At 42.0% G+C, this 16913-nt stretch overlaps 1 protein-coding gene across 3 annotated transcripts in view; it reads left to right on the plus strand.

The window, feature by feature from the left end:
* Positions 1-16913, plus strand: part of LOC100745330 (disintegrin and metalloproteinase domain-containing protein 10) — an 85445-nt gene that overhangs the window by 59066 nt on the left and 9466 nt on the right. For all 3 annotated transcript variants that reach the window (XM_012381795.3, XM_003486893.4, XM_012381796.3), the window contains exons 2-4: positions 10022-10282; positions 11766-11960; positions 16826-16901. In XM_012381795.3, the coding sequence (XP_012237218.1) occupies positions 10022-10282; positions 11766-11960; positions 16826-16901 (532 nt within the window). The remainder of the gene's footprint in view (positions 1-10021; positions 10283-11765; positions 11961-16825; positions 16902-16913) is intronic.

Below are 16913 nucleotides of genomic sequence, written 5' to 3' on the forward strand. Positions count from 1 at the left end.
TTTCACGCCGTTATTAACGACGACTAACGAGATGGAAAATATCAAAAGATACGTTTTGTATCCTCGGAATGACATCTATCCGTTTGAAATTGAAATGGTCTTTTTGCAACGATTACTTACCGAGTTATATTAGCCAGAAATCTTGGAAAATATTTACCCTTTTAGCGGAAAAGAACAAAGAATTGAATTTTTGAACGTGACTGGTTATTCCGCTAGGCTTTTCAATTACTGTCGTGGAAGGAGCCGAACCGTAAAAGTTTTAAGTACTTTTTCTACGAGCTACGCTAAAGCTGCATTCATAAGGCGTAGGAACTCTGAAGTGCAGGAAGGAAGCCGTTGGTACGAGTAGAAGAGGACGAACCGGAAAGGGGAGTGAAACGCTCTGCGAATTTTCTCGCAATCGAAAAACTTTCCTAAAGGTTGAGCTTTGATTAATTTAATTGACAGAAAGACAGTGTATTTATTGGAAAATACCAGATACAGGAAACAGTTTCGGCTTGAAACACATGGATAGCCTTGTTAATCTGTGATTTATCTGTGACAAAGGACTCGGTAATAGAACAGTTAGTTAGCGCGACTTTCGGAAGCGTGCTCGTACATATGTATCCGCTAAACTCGATGAAACCGCGCCAGAGAATGGGTCAGAGAATACCACTTTAGTCCAGGATGATCTAGAAATTTTCCTCGTTTTCGACCGTCTTTCGTCGATTTATCGCATTTAACGCTTGTTCGACTACTTCGGTTCGACTAGTTCAGTTTTTCGATGTTTGTGATTCGAGCACGTGTTCGACTCTTTTGCCTTAAAAACCGACGAGTAAAATATATATGTAAATATACATGTTATCAACGATACACTGGCCTGAATGATACAAGACAGGACTTGCTTCTCAATTGCTTTAATCGAGCAATTGGTCTTTGGGATCAATTACCAGATCGTTTCTATTCTATTCTGTTCTATTTCTGGAAATACTGTTCTCGTACAATATCCCATCTTTCTCGATATTTGTATCGTTGTAAGGAGACGATTACCATTTTTGAAGATCGAGGCGATAATAAGAAAAACGAAATCTTTTTGCAAACGTAAGGTTAAACGATAGGTGCAACTTTTCGCGCAATTTACTCGTGTATGATGTGTTGGAACTAACAAAACCGCGTAATGGTATAGATAGAACGATGGAAAAGAAACAGAAATAGAAACAGTTATCGATCAATTTCCTTCGATTAATACGTCGGAAGAATGATAAACGAGTTCGCATCATACTTGAGAGGAATAAAACGGCTAAATAGCAATACAAAGTAGCGTTTGTCGAATCGCCAAGTTAAACCGGACGAGTGGAATAGCAAATATCATTCGTTAGCTAATATATACGTGAATATAATCGATATATTGGTGTATTCATGCAAGAACCGGTGACCGTACAATACATACATTTCCGTTAATATAGAAACGCTAATGGACGGCTATCGCACATTGCACATTCATCCGGAGTAACTAAATAGAGTGAATCGTTTCAAAACAAAAACTTTGCCTGTTTTGTTTCAAAAATCGGCGGATAAATGACTCGATTTGTACAGAAGAAAAGACGCAAAGCAGTTTTACGTCTTCGTTTCTCGTTTCTCGTTTCTCATTGTTTTTCGTTTAAAATTGATATTAAGATATTCAGTTTTCTTTGGTTGTTTTTTCTTTCTTTTTCATCTCAAATGCCTTCGCGCTTTACTCCTTCGATATCCCAAGTATATTACCGTCCATAAATCCATTTCCATATGCTTCTATATTTTCCATATTTTCCATATTTTCTCGCGTAGAAAGTAAATGTATCTTCGCTCGTATTTTCGCTCTTTTCACTTAACGCACACCAAGCAACTCTAAATCTCATTACATCTCGGAAATTCTCCCAAGTGTTCAACAGTCAGACATCTTTTGCTACGTACGCGCAGCACTAGAGATCGAAGCATCTTCGGGTGATGTTGCGATTCGACGTCTCGAACAACTAGGCATCTTTTGGGGTTCTTCCTTACAAAACCACTATAAAATCCACTCGATAGAGCAGATATCGTCGCGTGTATTTCGAGCAACGTAATGATAGAAAATATACTTTTTTGGGGGGCACTCTAGTGTCTTTCACTGTATCGAACAAAGATCTACGGATCTAACGTATTAACAGTAGTAGCGGCATTGGCTGGTAATATTAAGATCGCGTCACCTCTGATTGCTGACTTATACGGATTGCGAAAGAAGGGAGGAAAGGTCATTCGTTGTAACAACCACCGTTAAAGAATGATAAATTTTAAACGTAGTTTGCATCGTTGCTTTTCCATCACATACATCGTAAATGCCACGTCGAATTTTCGCCGATCGAAATCTGATTTGCAAAATGATGAAAGAAGTACAGATGTAAATAATTTAATCGGTCGTCGGCAGTGTAATCCCTCTTGTAAACGCGATTACTTAATCGTTAGAGATCGATAGAAAAACACGCGATTCCCGTCATTTAGTAAACAGAGAGTATATACGATGTTAATAAAATTTCTAACACAATGGTGACAACGCGTAACTCGAACGTTGTACAAGAGCACCCACCAGTCGATAAATATTTAGACTCTGCTCGCCGTTTGGAAGCCGTATCGAACGTCGGTTTCGTACTCGGACGTATTTTCATTCGGGTTTATGCGACTAATTTCACACGAGTCAATGTCCCTGATACGTCATTGCGAACGAGCATAACCGAGATTTATTCCATTTGAGAGGGAATGGGAAAGAGCGGAATTCGAGGGAGATTCGAATTGCAGTGTCGAACGCGATGCGTTCGTTTCTCTTTAATTGTCACTTATATCGCGTTAATATCGCCTTCAGAGCCAGAGAGTCGGCAAAAATCGATCGAGAATATTCGATGAAACTTTGTACACCTAGGAAGACTCGCGGTTGTGAGCGGGTTGACGGAGGAAAGGAGTTGCAGGCCGGACAATTGATTATAAGGTGTACAATTGATTATAAGGATTATAAGGCGTATGAATTTATTGGATGCGTCACTATTAAGAGACTGTCCGTTCTAAATACGATACAAGGTATCGGCTGTTACGTCGTGTCCGATGGTCAGACCACGATCCTTGAACTTCGTAAGGCGGAAGACGCCCGTACTCTACGATTTACTGTGCGTATATGACTTTGTCGTGTTCGGCGGTCGGACCACGACCCTCGAACTTCGTATGTCTTCGTATGAACTTCGAACGGTTCGGACTGTTCGTATGTAACTACCCTGTCGTGTCCGGCCGATTGGACCACGACCGTTGAATTTCGTGAGACGGAAGAGAACCGTACTCTACGACCGACTGGTTTGAATCCGATTGTCGCGGCCGGTGGTCGTACCACTGCTCCTACCGTGCGTGGTGGCCAGACCACGACTCTTGGTTCTCGTCCGATTTTCGCCACTTTGGTTTTCGTAAGATGGAAAACAACAGCTATCGATGACGGATTTCTCGCATTTGCCCGGCTGTCGATCGCTTAAGACGTGGGGGTAGAGGATAAAAGTTTGCTCGCTTTATGGAGTAATTTACGACACTGTTGCCAAAAGTGGCAAAGAGATGCCAAACTTTTCCGATGTTCTCGTAACGAAGACACGATGCCTTCAAACGTAAAATGTAAAATGTAAGACCAGTTTTACCAAAAAACGTTTGGTCTTCCGTCAAATCGCTGTTTGACCCGATCCGAGAATAACGATGCCTTTGTGTTTACGAAAACAAACATTCGCGCGAGTAATTAACGAGTAATTAACGAGTTGTTAGAAATTACCAGTGACAGTTAATAAGTGGAATAACCCGTGTAAGTTATCACCGGTTTGTACGTTCGAGGCTTCTTGTTGCAGAGCTTGTTCCAACGGCTATTAATTACGCAAAAAAGGTAATTTCCGAGAGTCAGCTGGCCGCAACATTAATTAGCCAACTAATGTTAATCCGGTGCTCCTAAACTAATTTAATTAAAGCCTGCCGCTGCATTCCACGCTTCGCGGCTAACAACGTGGCTTCATCTGCATCGAACTTGCGCTATTGTTCGCACTGCTGCTATGCCCTAAATATCCCTTGCGATCCCTTGCGATCGACATAAGGCGATCTTCGATAAGACGACATATCGTTTTACCTTTTATACCGTTATGTTTACTCGGATCTTTGTTCTTTTTCTGCTCGTATGTGCCGTTACCGCGATCGAAAGGTTTGTGCGAAAAACGACTTTCGTCGAGTTTCGTCTTTCTTTCAAAGAGAAAAGAAGGAAGAAGAAACAAGGTAGAAATAAAACGTGTCTCTCGTGCAAAAGCATTATTCCGTTGAATCTAGGCGAGCATAGTGTGCGAGTAGCTGCCTAAATAGTTAAATTAGTTGGTGGTAGCCAAGCAGGCAGGATTGGCACGTGCAACTAGGTCAATTGATTCCTCCTCCATCGTTAATATCGTCTCCTAGCTAACTGCTACTGCTTGGTCCAATCGATAACAATAATTTGTCGTCGACGATGCCATTTAAAAAAGCTTTCTCGACATCGCGGACAACGTTGTTAGTTCACGTGGAAAGTGCGTTTAACGATATGCTTCTTCTGACTAAATGGATACTATTTGTTACACGTATATGTCGGATCGGTTGCAATATTTTGTCCCGGACATCTTCCTAACGCGCTTAATACAAATGTTTTCCACGTGTATGCGTTTAAGTACGTCGCATGCATTGTTTACAAGCTTCTGGACTTTATTCCAAACCTTCTTATCCGGCAATACGCGAGCCAAGTTCTCAACGATGCCAATTTCACGAGAAAAAAAAAAGTCTTTCATTTTATCTAGCCAAAATCCCCGAACGGTACAAATCACCACGTAGATCAGGAACCACGTCGCACAGGATTGTATAGTTTGATAGAGATAGAGATAGAGATAAAGAGAGAGAGAGAGAGAGTTTGATAGAGACTGTGTAGTGTATAGCGTATAGTGAGTAATGTATAGGAAGGACGTGTACCGAGACAAGCCTATTTTCACCATTCACTCGCAGTGGTATATTCTTTGCTTTCCCCGGGCGAATTTTGGTAAACAACCAAATTAATTTCGTGCAAAGAGAGAAAAGAAAGAGAGAGAGAGAGAGAGGGGGAGAGATTTATTTTTGTCATATACGCATTCATCGTATCTTTATACGACGTAACACCGTATTCTATCATATCGACGCTGCTAAACGATTTACTAATAGCAATGAAATATCGGAAACTGAACGTGTATCGTCTGCGTGGCTGTATCAAATATCCAAGGCTGTTAAAATACCTTATTTTAAAGTCATTATTTTAGAATATTTTAGAGAACGATAGAATCATTTAGGTAAATAGTCTTTTCATCGATTTGCGCGCTGTACGATCTCGATCAAATTTTAACTCGATAAGATTATACGTGGAAATATTAAATGCTATATCTATTGTCTGTAACAAGAAAACTTAATACGTATAATAATATGTAGATCGTTACGTTGGTAACGTTATCTGTAACGATATTATATCGAGTTTCATTAGCGCGATAAATTTGTATCTTTGAGCGATAAACGTGCACGATAAACGCACTATAAAATCATATCGTTCGAGATCACACGAATAGGACGTTTACTCCGGTACGATAGATGCAACGTAAAATCGACTGACGGATTACGTTACTCTCGTCGTCTCTGCGTTTTCTTCTCTCGATAACTTCTGCGCTCGTTTCGTTTTTCCATGATCTTTCTCCCTTTCTCTCTGCCTGCCTATCTATCCGTCTTTCGCTTTGCTGCCATTTTCTTTCTTTTTTTATTTCTATGCATATAATGCGCATGCGTGCAGATAAGATTGATCGCGAACGCACCATGTGTCCATCGTACATGTTCATAAACCATAGAACGAGGGATCCATCGCATCGGTTCGTGGCGAGTTACGCCCCTCGCAACCACGATGTTTCCTGTGGATAGAACCAGCTACCGGAAACCGGTTCCTCTCCGGACAGAAGGGAGCACATGCCCGAGTCAATAGATCGATGCCAGACGCAATTTGACCGACTGCTACTGCTGCTACGTACTACATACTGCTACTGCTACTGCTACTGCTACTGCTACTGCTACTGCCACTGCTACTGCTACTGCTACTGCTACTGCTACTGCTACTGCGAAAGACGCACGTAGCGGAGATTCATTGAATTTTATTCGGTCCTCGCTGAGTTCGATAATGGCGAACAAAGACACGCTTCGTTTCTTCGCTTCGCGTCTTCGCTGAAATCCTACGAGAATTTCCACGTGATTATTAACGCGATTCCCATGCCGGGAACGTCTTCCGCGAAATCTTTTCGATCATAACCCGAGGCAATGAAATTAGAAAATTTCTCTGATCCCTTAAATATCCTAACGACGATACGTTCTATATCTTTTCGTAAATCGGATAACAACTTTTGCATCCTGTACCCGAGGATATTTAGTCCAGGATCTAACCGTACTACTAAACGCAGTTTCTTTTCGAAAGCGATCCACATAGTCACGCTGCAACGTTTAATGGTGCTTCTCTTGTTTGCCAAACTACATACAGAGACGCGTATTTGAGTAGATGCTGTTGGAGGAAACCAGTGTCCTTCGAACGACGGGTTCGCATCGTAAACCGTAGAGACTTCTCTTGCCACGGGATACGATTTGTATTCTCGAAGGAGGAAACGACGTTCAGAAAGAAAATCTTTACCAAAACATTGGAGCAAACCGATCCCCGACCAGCTGATCAGGGAAGCATGTTGCTTTTTGTAGCGTTTTACAGAGAAGATTCGATGGAGCACGATCGGAACGCGGAAACACGATCTCCAACGTCGAATCGACCGAACCATCGTAGCGTTTAAATGACCTGAAAATTTGATAGAACGCGTGTACGTATCTTTGCCGTGGTCGAGTTATCGAAGCTGTACGTTACCCCGGAGTAAACGAGAAATGGAAATTTCCCCGTTCGGATTACACGATTGCGCTAATTTAAAGGTAACGCCGTCGCAACGTCGTATCGGCCCAATTACGCCCACGATGCACATCGGGTACAATGCCGACCCGTGCGTGGTGACCCACTTACCTCGATTCTTTCATCACCTTGATCGCGTTAATCCAATTTCGCAACTGATATCAACGTAGGTTTACGCTATTTTACGACAGCATCTCCTTATCGTTTCGTTCGTCCGTACCTGTGGAAATTGGAGAAAAATATCTAAACTTCTCTTTGTAATTTCTGCAGAAATGTTAGAGCGTCGTATAACCAAAGTATGTATGCACGAGAAAAAGAAACGAGAGATGTTTTTAAATTCAAAGTATTCGGTATATTTCTATCTTCGATACAAGTATCTTCTATTTTAGTATATTTTTCCGTAAACGCTAATTTTACACGACTACGTTCCACCGTGTTTTTAACGTTATTACGATGTCCTTTTTTTGCTTTTGTTTCTCCTTTCTTTTTTTGTCGTGATACAAGGGTTCGGAGGAAAAGCGTTCGTTGGAAAATTGAAAGTCGCGACGACCATTTCACGTTTCTCAATCCCATCGTTCCACGTTTCTCTGCGCTTTCAGCATATTGCTGCCGCCTTTTCTGTCGTAGGCATCCGTTAGGTACGCGTTACCCAACGTACTCTTTCTGTCATTCGGATTAAAAGTTAAACCCACCGTCTGCAGCGAACCGTTACGAGATTTATACGATTTAATGAAATGTTAGCTTCTTTTCGTATTAGTTTCTATAAGATTACGTAAGACCCAAGTTTGCACAGAGCGATGGTCGCGTCTTCCATAAAACGTAGTTTTCCGTGAAATTCGTAATAAAGTTGTCGGTTTCTCCGAGATCTTAATGCGAATTTTACGTTAACGCCAACGATAGCAAATTATTAAGTTTTCCATTTCGAAACGATGACTGGTTATCGAACTCGGACCGTTCTCTTTTGACTTTATTTCGCGCGAACATGTACCTTGTGGAACGCGTGCAACTCGAAGATAACGATAGTAAACGAAGTAACGTTGCGTTCTTCCGACCGATACTAACTCTCCAATTTCTCGCAATTAATTCTCAGATATTTTCTTTCCCGTGCCTTCTTCTGTCTCGTTTCGTCGAAAAGCGACATTCTATCTTCCTTTTCTTCGCGAACGAACCACGCGACGATCTTCGTTGACAAGTCAGCCATTGCCAATAACAGAAATCCATCTTTCGTAACAACGTATTTGGAATTTTCCCTGTCGTTTGTTCTTCGAATTTTCGAATTCTATCCTATGTCCGTGTCTAGTTCGGATTCCGATAAACGGCTGTATTAAAGCTATTCGCAATATATATTTGCGTATATAGTTCATTAGGACATTACTCGTCGATGCAAAACTCTCGCTCTTGGTTGCATGTAACGACCACTCGTTTCGTATAAACTTTCGCTTTGATTCGCCTCTATACGCTGAATTAGCAAGCGTCTTTGCACTTGTTAAGCAACGAAGCGTCACGATTATTGACCGGGTTACAGGACTATATGGACGGAGTTCCTTCGAGTGCCAGAAATATCTGACGCGTAAAACACGAGCGATATTTCTGTTTTTAACGAAATTAATTACGGATGAAACTTACTTTCTACGAAAAATGCAAGTCTATGACTTCCCGGTTTTATAAACCGAGCGCGATATAAAAATCTATTTTTACGCGATAGTAATACTCTTCGACTCTTAAATGATTTTCATATTCGGTGTAAAAAAAATTTCAGTACAGTACGCGTATTGTATATACTAACCATTTCGAAATTTTGCACGTTGATGGATAATATAAAGCTCTGGTGTGTAATACAGAATTTATTTTGCAGAATTATTGAATAAGCTGTTAATTACTTCAAGTGGAATATTGTCCTGGAAAATTGCTTTACTTTTTCACTTGAAATCTCGATCATCGATCGCAATGTTAAATTCATGCCAGATTCAAATTCAAACTGAATTTAATTTCAGCCTGTTTCAAAGCGAATCCACTCGTTATTACTTTATTTGATTGAATATAAATGGCGTACTTTCGTTCAAGTATCTTGTTTGAAAAGTTAGCTTACCGTCGTACTTTTTGTAACGGGCAAATTAACGAATAAAAGGAGACGGTAATTATTTGGAACAGCTCTCGTTCACAGCTGCATATGCCAGATCGTAACAAGCGTCTTTGAAAATTCTACTTCAAGACGACACGCCATGCACGCTCGTAAAAATTTAATCCAACGCCGCGTCGTATCAATCTCACAAGTGGACAAACGGTGTCCGATTTTCGAACAAAAGTTTTATTCTTAAAAACTCCTCGCTCGCTCGTTCGCTCACCTGCGGGATCGATATTGGATTGGACTAGATTTTTACGAGCGAGCAATTCGCGCGATATCGAAGTAAAATTTTCCAAGTCGCTTCTTACAGCCTTGCATATACGGTTGTGAATAAGATCTTCGATTTAGATTCGACGACGACGACGACGACGACATAATTTCGGTAACTCTTTATAACTCGTAACTCGTAATAGTGAAAATATTTGCAGTTATATAGCGTTAACAATAAAATGTACTAGTAAATATAAGCAAATATAACTTTAAATCGAATGCAATTTAATTTAAACCTAATCGAAAAGCCAGAAAGCTGGATCTCGTTAAGTGCGTACATATAAAGGATATAACACGTATAGGAGAAAGATGTTCAGAACGACGATCTTGATAACATATTTCAAGGTAAATGAAATCAGTGAGATCGTCCGTGTTCCAAATAATTACCCAATTAAGTGAGAATCATCTATATATAGTCTCGTACGGTGAATGATGTATCGATGCGCTAACAAGTTACGAGAAAGTTTAAATGTACGACGAAAGCGTATTTTACATAGCGAAGAAAGTTCGGAATGGAAAGGAATAAAATTCACAGCGAATCCTACTTGATGAAGTTCAACGATTCGTGTTATTCCCCGCATCGTTCGACGAATGCCTTCGAAAGTATGGTTAAAGACCAGTTTGAAGCATCGCCTGTTCGTTTTTCTGTGTTGCAGCTCGTCGATTGAACGAATATATCCGCCACTACGAACCTCTCTCTTATCCTACCGAAGAGGTCCACCGAGGTCACTTGAGGGCCAAGAGGTCGGTTACCCGCGACAATTCCGTGACTCTGAAGTTTCGTTCGCACGGAAGGGACTTCCACATCCGACTGAAGCGAGATCTGGCTACCTTTAGCAGTAACTTAATTATCGAAGGCCCTTCCGGTCAAACGGAAGACCTCGATACCTCGCATATTTACCAGGGCCACTTGGTTGGTAAGTTCCAGCTTTGATCGTTCTTTTCTCACTTACGCGTTTCTGCGATCGGATTTTCAATCAGCGCTGAGACGATAATTTGCGATAATTCCTTCGGTCTATGTATACGTATACGTATAGGTAATAAAGACGGGAAGGAAAATGCCGAAACAAAAATGATAAAAGTAATTGCTTTGAAAATCATTCGTCTAGTTTACGACTGGTTTTTTCGAAAATTGCACAAGTGTCCGTGTCTATGTGATATCCGAGTATGTAAGAGTAATAACGTTATCCTCTATCGATAGCTTGCTCCCTGACGTTTCGGAATAGAACATTTCGTACGTTGCTCCACTTATCCATTGATATTGAAATGTGAACAGAAACGCGGTTCCCAGTGAGAAGGTTATCGGACTCTACGTGGAAATTACGGAAGATGCGTGTAGAGTGAAGGTGCGCGCGGTGTCGATGGTCGCAGACGATGGTGCACGATGTACGCGAAAAGAACGAAACAGCCAGTAAATAGTTGTGAAATACGACGCACCACGGAATATGGTCTAACAGTCGTGAGATTCCCTATACCTATGCCTATAGCTACGGCGTAAATCACGAGCTCCTTGCTCCTTAAGCGTGCGCTGTTACATTGTAAAACTTTATTCTGAAACGAGTCAGTACCGTTTTACGGTATAGTCCGAGCGTCGTATCTGCTCCTAAGCCAGTCGCGATTCGCGCGCGATACCAGGTGTGGCACGCAAAAGTGCGTGTACGTACTGGCTGAGATCTTTATTTCCACTCTAATAATTTACAGGAGTTCGTGCAAAGGAGGACGTTTTAAATTATAGATCGGCTCGCTTGTTGGAACGGTTTATCTTTCACTTTTGCACTTGCGACCCTCGGCCACCTGGTTACGTCTAACCGTGGTTCGCGTTTACCGTGGACCGGGAGCAAACGGCCGAATCTCTTACTTCGATTTTTAAAGAGAAGAAGAGAAAAATCTATCTTAAAAATTGCTGACATTCGGCGATACTCGACCACGAGGTTTTCTTCCATTTTATCAAAGTGGATAGGAAAAACCGGTTGACATAGGTCCGATATAACGTTTCTTCCGATGTAAATATTTATTCCTCTGTAGGACGCGACGGAGAAAACGAAATTAAACGCTGCACGATCTTCTCCATGGTGCAGTATTCTATTTTTTAAAAGAAACGAAATGCATATTCCGATCGCGTTTAAAGCGATATCGCTTAAAATCTTGAAACATACTTGCAACGCTTGAATATTACGATTAAAAAAAAACTTGTATATTTTCATATTATTCGAAACAGCGAGAAGCAGCTAAATTTATCGCATTTGATAATTACACAGTTCGAAAGATTAATTATATTTAACGAGCCGAACGCTGAAACTTGAGAGACCGCATTACGAACATTTGTCGAAAATTTGTCGGAAATATCTCTATAGTTGACCATCATTGTTAAATATGTAGGAAATATGTTATTATTTCCAGGTGAACCTGGCAGTCACGTGTTCGGAAGCATCAGCGACGGTGTTTTCCACGGAAAAATCATTTCGCCTCGCGGTGGCGCGTGGTACGTGGAAAAGGCGCACTATTACTTTCCGCCGCACGAGATAAATGACACGTTACATTCGGTCATTTATCACGAAAATAACGTCGGGGACCCATACGCCCATCTTCGAAAAGGTACGTCGAATTTTTTCCGTCTCCTTTTTTCTTGCTTTCTCCGTTCGGTATATTTTTCTCTTAAATAATATTATCGTCATAAAAATCGCTCCAATCGGTCCAACGAACGATTTTAGACCAGATATATCGTTATATTAGATTTGTCGAGTGAAGAAAAATCGAAAAATCGAGTGAAGAAAAATAACGAGGGTAAAACTTTTTAGACCACCGAACAGATCTAATTTCACGCGATTATTACGATTAACTAACTACGCTAACCACGCTTCGAGTAAGTGTTGTAATGCATCGTTCGATCTAATTAAACGCAATAATTAATTTTAATTACACAGCTCGCAGATTTCCACGGCAGATTAAAACGGCAGTTTCGCATACCTCTACCTTCCATAAAACGTAAATCTGCTGCGTCCTTGTTAAAAATCTTTAACGTGCGTTTTCGAAGCACAGTGAAATTGGTCGAGTGGCAAATTTGTTTACGTGAATGTGCAAACGGTATTAAAACGGAATCTAAAAACGACGATCGATAGTATTTGTATATACTTGCATGGATAATTCTGATGACCGTGTATATCGCGCAATTGGGTAACGCAATTAACCGCGTCCACGAAGCGAAATAATGGAAATACGACGCACGTTACTCGAGGAATCTCCGAAAGGAAGGCCGCTCTATCTTGTATCTCGATCTAGCCTAGCTTCTTATGCTAAAATATAGTACGTAGACCGCCAGTGGTAAATATTCGCGTACCATTCTTACCATCAACGTTGTACAGGTTACACGTACCAAGATCGTAATGCGATAATAAATATCGATCAAACTTTCGAAGGAGCAATAAAGTGGTAAGAAGATAAGCTCTTTACTGGACATAAACAATTACATAACGGTGCATAAGACGGATCAGAGCTGTACGAAACTAAACGACGGGCCATAAAATAAGCACGAAATCGTTAAAATAAATTTTAATCTCTGATACGACTTGTTTCTGCAGCAAATTTATTTACTTTGTTATTCGGTGAGAGCGATCGAGCGCCGTTTGAAATATCAGCGTGATAGCGCCTTTCGTCTTTAATCGTATTGCCGTGTCGCTTGTTCTTATCAGCGTTGAGAATAAGTCACAACTAGTCAATTCTTTGCACAAATTTTTCCGTCATAGATATATCCGTTCGAACGTGCGTCTATGTACGTATATCAGAATGCAACTTTGTTTCCTGCGAAATCCGGTTGACTTCTGATAATCTACTCGATACTAGGTACTCGAAAGCTTTATTTCCACTTATATTCCGTTCTAAAATACTAAATATCAATATCGTGTTAAGTGATTTTAAACAACTTCCTTACGCTATAATACCTGAACGAGATCGTAATATCTACTTGTTGGTTCTTTCGATCGATTTTATTTGCCCACTTATGTCGTACAAAGATAGATAAGATAGACAAAGATAAACGGGGAGTCGCGCGTAGAAATTTCGTTAGGAAAAAATGGCGTGTTGCGGCGGTTGACAAAAGGCGGGTAGCCGCGAGTAGAATGCGGAAGAGAGGTTCGGCGATAGAAAAGCACGGCGCCTCTTCTCCGTGGCTCTAAACATAGAGCGCGTACCGCCTCTATAGATCCGACGGACAGGTCGCGTCGACGCGAATGCATACATATTCGCAACGGCGCCACGCGACCCTGCGTTTACACACTTGGACGGACAGCACCCCTTTGCCACGCGACGTACACAGGTTTCTCCCTTTCTCGAACCGACGGACTAAACAGTCGGCGTTACGAGCCATCCTTAAAGGAGCACCCAGCCGTGTACAGTTTTTAAGCGAATCGCCTTAACGACACACGCTGGTCCGCGTAGCCGACTCTGAATTGCGCGTTCGTGAATAGAGGCGCACGCAGACACGCGTCGCGCACGCTAGTTAGAGAGTCAAATTCAAACAAGTAGCGCGTAGCTAGCAGGCTGAACCCGAAGGTCTCATCGAGTCAAAGCGTTTAACGACGTGCGCGTACAGCTTGATCGAGAACGCCGAATCGAGCTTCTGGTCCATTTGACCCTGGAAAAGATGCGTCGACGACACGTTGCCTTCTCGGTTGTCGTTTTTTAAACTCGCTCGCTCTCACCACGCCTCCTTCTCGCTTATTTCGATAACACTAGTCGGATTACTTGGCGGAAATGCTCGTTGTTTTAAAAGAGGGTCGTTATTACCGAACATTTTGGTAACTGGCTACATGTTCGAACCTGTTCGAAGTAGTCTATTCCAGTTTGAAACCAGTGTACGGCCATACAGAGAGATTACGCGTTCCATATAAAGGTACGGTCTCCAGCGAGCAGGTTGATAGGGTGAATTCCTCGCGCTATTCGTGATATCATTACGGAAGAAAGTGGTCTATTCGGGTGCATATACCGGTACGAGAGAAACAAGGGTGGAAGGTGTTGGCCGAGTTCGAATTAGACATCGCCGAGAACACAGCTCAGACCCGTTCCATTTCTATAGATATACGCGTGCAGATTTCACCCCGGTCTGACCATCTCCAGCGTGTTTACAGCTTTTATGCAAATAACCGGCGCTTAAATAAACAGTTGCCGTTTCGTGTATAATATTTATCGTGCTTCTCGCGTATATTGCGCTTCGCGGACGAGAACACCCGCCATCTTGCCTGTTTCCGTGCGGGATAGACGCGAGTAGAAGTGTGCGTGCCGTTATGAATCTGCAAAATTAAGGACCGGCGAGTTCCCTTGCGCCATTCGCTTTCCTTCCCAAGTATCGTTATTAAATTACTGCGCGTTATTACGGCTACAAAGACACGTACCCTTTAAAAATCTTAATACGACCTTTGCCCAAGCTTTTCAGGATCGTCGTTAAATAAATATCGGTACGCTTCGTGCACCGAATGTCCTACAAATTTTTGTACGAAATCCTTTTCCGTATCTTTTATATTTTTCATCGTCGTCGATGAGTTTATCTTCGCGATTCGATTATTACTCGTATCGATCAGGTTGTGCGACGCGTCGATGTAAATCACGAGCCAATCTGCCAAGTTTCCTTTGTTAGTCTTTGGCGAAGAGTAAAAGCGAAAGGTCCCCTGTTGGAGATTGGGGAGCGTATAACGCTGATACGAATTAACGCTACCGCGTAGGTGATATCGATAAAGCTGACCAACATCGTGACATCGAAACGCCAAGTCATTAAAGCTCGTGGCTCACGGTTAACCCGCCGATAAAACCAGCCGCGGCCACTGCAATTATCCTGGATAGCAAGACCAACGATATCAGCCTGTTCTTATTACGCGATACTTGTTCTCTACGATTCGATTGTAAAAGGTAGAAAGAGAATTTGGACGGAGGCACGCAACGGCGATCCTGATCGGTTACCGTTATGCTCGACCATAATATCAGGTATTAACTGGCTACAAATATTGCCGCGCTTTCATCTCTCCGATCACGAGCATCCGTTAGCATCTCGTTAGCAATAGGATTAATACAATGTTATCGATGCAGGGACACACGAATTTGGTTGCACGAGTTATTATAATCGACTATCGCTTGGATTATAACGGCGTACGCGTTACACGTTGTTTAATTTTATATTGTTCCTAAGGGCAGATTACGATCGGTATCGTTATCGTTAATCGCTTTTTTTTGATAGATCCTTGTCAAATTTGTCGATCTTTTTCGCCCCTGATACGGTTAAAGTGGAATAATCGATACCGTACAAATGATTTACAGCTTGAGCTATCAAACGGCAAATTACAAATTCTAAGAAAACACTTATTCCTGAAAAATAGAATAACTTTCTAGCTACGTTTTCGAGTTACGTTAGAATTTCGGTAGATACGCGTGATATGTGGACAGTCGTGACCTGCGAGAATCACACGACGAACGCGCTAAACGGCAAAGTAAAGGATCGTCGAAGCTGGACCTTTAAAGCTAAATTATGAAAATCTCGACTCGTAAAAAACGCGATAGAATGTCGCGTGTACGCCTCTGCTCGCTCGCCGTTCTGCTAGGTTTGCTCGGCCGGTCGTCTGGTTGGTATGCTACGTCGCGCTACGCCGTGCCGTGTCGGTCGGTGGACGATGAAAGAGGAAGTGTGATTTCACACCCATACGTAGGTGGGTGACCACGTCCTCAAAATAATAGCATCGCCGTTACGGATGATATGACACCCAAGGGGAAGCGGTTAGAGTTTGCCATTACATGGCGCATTATGCCCGTGCATCCGCTTTACAGACACAGCTCCCTGCATTTCGAAATTACGCGAATAATTAAACTGCGCATCGGCGCTTCCGCTGCGACGCGTTATAAACTTCCCTCGCAAGATGAAAACAACGAGACGCGTGCTCGTGTCCGCTTCCATTTCTTACGTTCCTACAGTACCTATACGTGTGTATCGAATGTTCGAGTTTCGTCGAAATGTCTCGGGGAACAACCCTTCTACGCTTTAACGGATCCAGCTTTTCCCCCGTAGTTACTTTCCATCGAAAGCACGAACGCTGAGAGATTTGAATTGCCTCGAACCCCGCGGACGTTTCGTTAGTAGTATTGTTAGTTCTTGGCAACGACTCTAGTTCGAGACTTTAACGATCCCAAGATTCCATTGCGAATAGTCGGACTATGTTTAATCTTTTGTATCTTTCACGGTCGCATCACGATCAACTTGGACGCGATACGCGTAATCTTTTTTTTTTTTTCTTTTTCCCTGTAGGAAATCTATTCGTGGACGTATAAGTCTTTAGCGTATAATTATGAAACGCTGTATAACGTGGTGAAACAACGAGTTTAAGTATATACGTAGTATGTATCTCCTCATTTCGAAAGTCTGTTCTCTAAAGTATTAATTATTAGCGTAGCGAATAGAATTAACGTTTTACTGTTATTCGTAGGTGAATCCGGCGGTTGTGGTATCACCGATGATGTGGTGGAGTGGATGGACAGAGTTCAAAATTCTGCCATACCGGACGTTTCACGTCC

The sequence above is a fragment of the Bombus impatiens genome, unplaced genomic scaffold (genome assembly GCF_000188095.3).
Source record: "Bombus impatiens unplaced genomic scaffold, BIMP_2.2 scf_0135, whole genome shotgun sequence".
NCBI classification, from domain to species: Eukaryota; Metazoa; Arthropoda; class Insecta; order Hymenoptera; family Apidae; genus Bombus; species Bombus impatiens.